The 7,679-nt window shown below is 39.7% G+C and overlaps 1 protein-coding gene across 1 annotated transcript in view; it reads right to left on the bottom strand.

Annotated features, from left to right (window-relative positions):
• Positions 1-7,679, bottom strand: part of tmem8b (transmembrane protein 8B) — a 40,017-nt gene that overhangs the window by 8,709 nt on the left and 23,629 nt on the right. Inside the window, exons 9-11 of the mRNA XM_023393527.2 lie at positions 4,611-4,753; positions 3,082-3,260; positions 1,663-1,809 (exon numbers count right to left, since the gene is read on the bottom strand). Coding sequence (XP_023249295.1) covers positions 1,663-1,809; positions 3,082-3,260; positions 4,611-4,753 — 469 coding nt within the window. The remainder of the gene's footprint in view (positions 1-1,662; positions 1,810-3,081; positions 3,261-4,610; positions 4,754-7,679) is intronic.

Here is a 7,679-nt window from a genome sequence, read left to right as displayed (position 1 = left end):
GGACACACACACACACACACACACACACACACACACACACACATACTGTTGAGACCGCTCCATCTTGGTGTGCAGCCAGGGAATGACCCAGGGAGAAGGTGCACCTGTTAGTGTTTTCCGCTATCCACCGCAATATGTCAACAACCAGAGATTTTACCACCACGCATCGCTGATCTAACACACTGATCTCTTAATTTATTACTAAAAATTGAGGCATATGCGGTTCTCATTTATAGCTCTCTTACAGCCCTACAGCTCTCCTTCTCAGTCCGCTAATCCCTCTTTGCCTCAGGGCTTATGTCAAGTTGTCGACCGCTAACACGGAGCTCTCAGCTTAAGTGCTGCCAGACTGCAACACATGACAGTGGACATGCCTTATGGTCCGAAGATGTCTGGTTCCAATCACTGCCTACATCTAACATTATGTCAAGAAAATCAAACAGGTCTAGAGTTGCTCTTGTGAATGGTTGCTTCTCCATTTAGAGACAGACACAGACACAGCCCCAGCAGCCACTCAGAGCCTTGTGTGTGGTGCTAAAGGTGGTGACAGTGGCTTGTTACGTATAGCTGCAAGGGCGGGAGGGAAGGTGACATATGAGGTGGCAGCAGGGTTGAGGCTGAATCACTGTCAGCTATTAATAAAACATCCAAAGTTACTGAACATGCTTTGGGAAACTTTATATCTTTCACAGCTTTTGAGTGTTGGCAGTACAGGACCTTTTCATTTTCTTTCCAAAACGAGACATGTAAAATGTGTGTTTATTAGTCTGTACTATTAATGATGCTGTTGCTAGATGTGTTTTCTTTACATGTCACACACTGCTATCAATTCAGGTCAGCACAAGTGACGTGCTGTTCTGTGTAGACAATTAATGTGGATCACAAACTGGCACACTGACAGTACTATTTTGAGTATTAATTATTTGATAGTTAGTTATTAAGCCTGTCTCAGATGGTACATTCATGCTGGGTCATGTACAGTCAATTAATGTACTAATAAGTGTTGATTTTAACAATCCACACACATAGTAATTAAAAGTCACAACTTTGTAAAGCAGAAAGGATCTCATAGCTCACAACACCTACACTTACCTAAACCACTTGAATTAAAGGGGCTAATTTTTTCTCTGCCGCTGACCACGGTTTCTTGCCAGGAGCAGGTGGTCGTGATTGTCAGTGACAAGAATTCTGGCCATTGTTGCGTTTACAAGTCAAGAGGTGAAAATCCGCCCTCTGGGCAGCTCTACTTCTTCAGGGCAGATTGGAGGCTACACTGAGTCGCTATCAGAAAGTGATGAGACAGCTGGGGCTAGCTGGTTAGCATGCTAACTTCAGTAGAAGAAAAGGCGTGATAGAGATTAGTTAAGACTGGCATTGCTTTCCACCTCGGTAGACAGCTCTTGTAGAGTAAAGGAATGAAGTTTGATGTTGAACGTACAATGTTTCTTCTAGACTGGTAAGTCAACAGCTAACATGCTAACATTAGCTATGTAGCAATAACAAAAGTTCAAATTGCGCCTTTAAAGTTTTATTGAAGTGGAAACAAAATGGCCCACACTCACTGCTTTGTGATAAACTACGGTTCCACTAAAATGTTTAAGGATAAACAAGACAGGAAGGAAAAGAAAGGATAAGAAAGGTGGAATTACAGTAGGAACTCACCTGTTTGATGATGGACTTTAGCCTGGCCATAGCAATGACAGTGACCCACACTGACATAAGCGACCCGAGGAAGTCACAGAACTGCAGGACGTCGTACTCCATGATGCAAAACACCACAATACCCGGCTGGTCGCATGCATGGTAGAACTGTCAGGAGAAAGAGCAATGTTTTAGCCAACAAACATGGCACAGAAAAAAACGTACTGTATAACTGTCATTTACAATAAATGTACTCTTCGCTATTAGATGAGTGCATGTTGAGTTTTTTTTCTTTTTTACCCGACAACAGCTACTATCCACACTATTGTCTGACTAGCTGAATGTGGTTTGTCTGTTGTGCTCTGGTTGTTGGCGTAGCCCAGATATTTTCAAACTAAATGAAGTCTTTCTGGTTTGGTCTAAATTTAGTCCAAAATGGACAATCTATTTTGGTCTTGCCAGCCCAGTCCAAATTTCCTGTTTGTTTTCTAAAAACATTTTGATTGTGTGTTCATGCTTAAAAAAATACCTCAAGTTACTTTAATAGTTTAACAAAGCAATTATTTTCAACCAAAAATAGACAAATATCAGATGTCTGGTTTGTGAGTCATTTCTTCAGTGTGTGTTTTCAAACACATTTTGCTGAACATGCTCCTAAATATCGGTGAATTCCTATTCAATCAAAACAATTTAGATATCATTTGAGCTTCATTTCCTCTTTAACAAATCAAAGGTAATCTGTGGAGTGTCCCTGTAAACAAACAAAAAAGCTATAATGTTTCTTAGCAAAATGCACTGTGTGTATCCTAAAGGTCTAAGCGTGGATTCAGACCAAGACCAGACCTGCTTTAAAACAGTGCAGGGGGTGTTTGAATGTTGTTTAAGGTAAAGATGAGGCATCAATTACAATCAAGGAAGTCCAGTTGGAGTAACAGATTAAAGGTTTATAATAGTAATATATGAGATTTAACAACTCTGGAAAGTTATCACAGCGGAAAGTATTTTATCTTTCATCATGAAGATTGTGAGGTTAAACAGTAGAAATACTCAAAGGTATCTACTACGAATATGCACTTGCATGTATTTGATTGGCCAATGCAGCGCCTTGCAGCCTGATGTTGTGTTGCAGCAGAAGTTGAGTCGGATTCAACTTCTTCCGTAACAATCCTTTCATACCGAACCCCCCAGAAACGGTTGCCACTGAGCCTTCAACTCGGTAACTTGCTGAGATGAGCATGAGTGGCATATTTCTTTCTATCACAGAGATCGACTTTGTTTCTCTCGTGCGTCGTGAAAAAACCCCCCAAAAAAACCAGCAGCTGCAGATGAAGCAGTCACGCGGCTTTTCAGTTGTTTGTGCTGTTTTCAAACCCAAAAATATTTTATAGGTCAACTCCAGGGTAGCGCATGCACCACTCTGACAGTGTGGCAGTCACTCACAGTGGAGAAGAACATGGTGAAGATGTAGACTGAAGCCTCCAGCAGATAGTGGCTTCGGATGGCGATGGCCACAGGTGGGACGAACATCAGGTTACTGAGGCAGAGCAGCAGGGTGGAGAGGAGCTGGAAACTGTAGGAGTACGCCTCCGAGTTGTCTGTGCATCCCCAGCCGTCCCAGCCTAACACACACACACACACATAGTCAGTACTGTATGTTGATGTAAGAAAGTAAAGATCCAAGAGGGTAGATAGCTTTTGTATTTGCAGGCTTCATAGGTTGCTGGCATTAAAGCAGTTTCAGTCTTCCTTAAACTTTATATAAACTTTAGGAAAGTCTACTCAAATCTTTTGGCTGAAGGGGTGAGAATAAACTCTACTGGAGATGAATCAGTTTGTTTCAAAGCTCATCCCTTTAGAATTTACAGTATCTCCTCAAATGGATAAAATGTCTCTCTCTCAACAAGATGAGGGCTTCATCAGCTCTTTGTTATAAACAGACATCTCTCTGTAGAAAATAATCAAAAACAGACATGTGTGAAGTGGTTTATCCTGCACAATACAGCATCCTGGTGTGAACTCCCCTCCTATGTTAACCCCCCCCCCGCTTTACCACTTGAATTGGATCCTTATCAAGTGGTGGATTGGATAAGACAGTGTGAATTAAATATTCGTGAGCACTGTTGAACAGAGGCTTTGCAGTGTGAGACGGGCCAAGGGCAAGTGCTGAATGCAAAGTGCCTGCCAGGAAGCAGTCACACATATGAAGTATGACAATGAATTTAACTGCAGAGAAGCCAGCTCTGATAAAAGAAGATCAAAGGCGGGATTTAAAAAAGCCTCAGAGGACATGCTTTGTTTAGTTTCATAAGCTCATCTTTTATTAAAAAGCTGTTCGTAATTAAGAGCGTGTTTTATTGTCTTATCAAAATGGCTTATATTAGAAGATTAATACCAGGCTGCTGTATGACTCATTGGACAGCAGCACCTACAATTTAATTGCGGTATTGTCAGTTCAGCTCTGGAAAATGACCTGTGCCACCCCATCGTGCTCTGTCCCATTTCCTTGTCACTCTGCATGATGTATTTTCCAAAAAATGAGACATTCTTCGCAGCGGTGATAACCCATTTTCCTCCCAAAAACTTTTATCCTATCTTATCTTGTATGCAAAAAAAAAAGCTCTTGACTGCTGAAAATCACTTCCAATTATTAATTCATGGCCAGTCTTTTTGCTAATTATTAATTACTGATTAATAATTAAAGCCACTGTTGAGTATACATCATATTTATACAATTATTCCACCACTTCTATTAAACAACTTGCTTTGTTTTGTTGGTAGATGGCTTCCAAAGCTTAGTCAATGAGAATGCAATTTGAAAATAAAGTGGACATTAAAATAGAATCAAAAGAAGACAATAATAGATCACCTTATCTAAATGTAGTTCACCTTCACATTGTGCACAGATTTACATTAATAAACTAAGTGATGATGCAATGCTTCGCAATAGATTTTTTAAAGTAAATTATTACCTGCTTTGCATTCACATGCAGCGTAAAGGTAGTTGTTGGTGCGCAGAAGCTTGCACTGTCCATACGTCCCACAGTCGTTGATGCACGGAGTCAGGTACGAGCGCATATACACCTCGGCTGTGACGTTGGTGCACGCCTCAAATCTGGAAAAAGCCACAGACAGAGGCAGAACATTAGATGAGGAACATAACGGCAGTAAAAGCGGTGCAGTTAGGCGCTTTTGTAGCAGTGTGAAGGCAGAAATTTGTTTCACTTTTAAATGGATCTCAACTGACATATTCTGCACTCAAGCTAGACCTTTGTATTTGTGGGTAGCTGTTTTTAGCCACGCTAGAGGCATTACCCTCGAGATGATAATGTCGGTCTGTTGTTTGGTTCACCACTTTGGTCCTAACTGAAATATCTCAACAACTATCAAACGGATTGCCATGAAATTTTGCACAGACCTTCATATTCTCAGACGATAAATCCCATAGACTTTGATCCCCCGACATTTCCTTTGTGACATTAGGAGGTTGACAGTCGTGCTTCTTGGTAAAATGTCTCAACAGCTAATGGATGGATTGTTGTGAAATTTTCCATCGACATTCATGTGCCCCTTAGGTTATTTTTTAATAACTCTGATAATCCCTTAACTTTTCATCTAGCATCAGGTCAAAATATCAATTCGTCCAATGTTTTGCTTCCTTACCAAATAACTGCAAAATCTAACAAGATTCCCATCAGCCTCAGCTGTTCTTTGAGTTAAGCACTAATTAGCACATGTTTCCAACTTCTACTACCACACTGAACTAAGATGGTGAACATGGTAAACATTAGCCCTATCAAACATCAGCATGTTAGCATTGTCGTTGAGAATATGGTACCAAACGCTATTATTTAGCTCCAGGCACCCTGAGCCCCACAGAGCTGCTAGCATGGCTGTAGACTGCACCTCAGCACTTTGGAAATCAAATGGTTGTGATAGGGGTTATCAGATGTCAGACAACTTTACTCTACTGGGTTTGCACAATCTAAATTCATAAAGCAATTACCAAAAGTAATTTTCCACAAATGATGTCTGTGCTTTAGAGACCAAGACAAGGAATTTGGAGTTCTGCTGTGATTGTGTAACCTTCATTAGGTATTTCAATTAGATCTCCTGCCTGAAATTTTTCACAATACCCTTTGTTTTTCCCACTACTCCATTCTCGTGTCAACATCCCTTTTTTTCATATTTCTAGAGAACTAGTTCAACCAAAAGATATCATTTTTTCTGTAATTCACAACTTGAATAGGAGCTCTTATGCAGCTAATTGTAGCCTACAAACTTAGCCCATTTGTGCATCTCTGACATTACATGGTATGAAAGAAAAACCTTGTACGCTTGTGCTTACACTGTAGCTTTTCTAATTGCAAGCCTCTACGATCAATCACAGAGAATGAAACTCCAGGAGGTAACAAATGTGTTTCATTCCCCTTTCCCAGAAGCCATTTTTTAATTGATACAGCTACTCACCTCTTTACTTTAAAGTTATATCAATCTATTTAATTGTAGCGTTAAAAAGCACCTGTCATTCACACCCTTCTCACCTCTTTTTCTCTCTAACAAGACCTGACTTCAGCACGTGTAAACACGTAGAAATCTAACACATACAGTAGCAACGCTCTCATGTGAGGATGAGCGAGTCCATATCCCACACCATCTGTTATTATCTGTTATTCAAATTCAATTGGAACTCCCAAGTGGCCTGAAAAAATCTGCTTAATTTCATTCTGTTCACATTTTCGTGCCATTAAGGGTTGTGCAAAACAGCTCAATCTGCTGAATAACTAATACTTATGAACTCATGAAAAACATTGTATTAGACAAGTTAATGGAAGCATTTTCCCCACTTTCTCCTTTCAACATTTTTCACACCGCCTTTACACATCCCTCAGAGAACCAATGTGCACTTTCTGCCTCTATGTGTGGATTAAACTGTATGTGAGGGTGGAGAGAACAATAGAGATTACAAGATATTTTCTAGTGAAGAAAAGATAAGAGCTGTGCCCTTTACAAAAAAAACAAAGAAAAAACATGTTTTGTTGGTACAATGCATCATGGTGTGTTTCATGTACTAAAGATGGAAAAACTAGTGTCTCTGCCTCTTTTACAATAAATCTACATGTACAGATGGTGAACATGATAATGAAGATCATAAACAAAAATATGAAGAAAGCAGTTGCTCCTTCATTTTGAAAGACCAACACTAAAATCAGACTTTCACTATTCATGTTTTTAGAAGGACGCAAACATTTTCTGCATTCAGATTAATTCACCAAATAAAATACATGCAGGAATTCAAGACGCCCTGATTAAAAAACATAACTTTCTTTAAAGGTGAACCTTCAATTTTCAGGTCTGTGTGCCTTTTCAGAGAACATGTTTAAATCAATTTGTTTACATTTCCTAATATGCAAATGTAGTATAATGTGAGAAATCTGCTTTTAAACATCAAAATCGCACCCTCTTCCCTGTCGTATGCTAGGTGTGCAGCAGAGACACATTCATGAAGCCAATCCCAAATTAATTTGTTGGGTGACAGATGGGACTGGATGTGGCTGATTGAGGGAGGCTGCACCATTTAAACAGTGAGTACGGTGTCTTCATTACAGCACTGAATTATTAATTTTTGTAAACAAACTAGTAATTGTTATATGAAGATGAGTTTTTAAGAAATTTTGAATGTCCCTATTTTCAGTTGTCTTCCTGTAATCAACAGCAAATATTGTCTCACAGAGGTTGCTACTGGGCACTGGGACTAAGCCAAAGAACTGATAATGAGAATGTCAAAAATTTATGAGTAACAGTCATTCAACTGCTTACAGTGAATTTCTGCTTGTAAATTATGTTTTGGAGACTTTTTGGGTTGACTATTCCAGAGCACATTTACACAATAGTCCGACATCTTGGCAAACATCTATTTGCTTTTCTTGCCCACAGTTAGATGAGAAGATGGATACCTCTCTTATGCACGTACGCTACATATGAAACTACCGCTGGCAGCCACCTAACTTAGCTTAGCATAAAGACTGGAAACACGAGGA

The sequence above is a fragment of the Seriola lalandi genome, unplaced genomic scaffold, assembly GCF_002814215.2.
Source record: "Seriola lalandi dorsalis isolate HSWRI2012SDOR001 ecotype SW California unplaced genomic scaffold, Sedor1 jcf7180002054938, whole genome shotgun sequence".
Classification (NCBI taxonomy): domain Eukaryota; kingdom Metazoa; phylum Chordata; class Actinopteri; order Carangiformes; family Carangidae; genus Seriola; species Seriola lalandi.
This window is presented reverse-complemented; position numbering and strand designations above follow the sequence as displayed.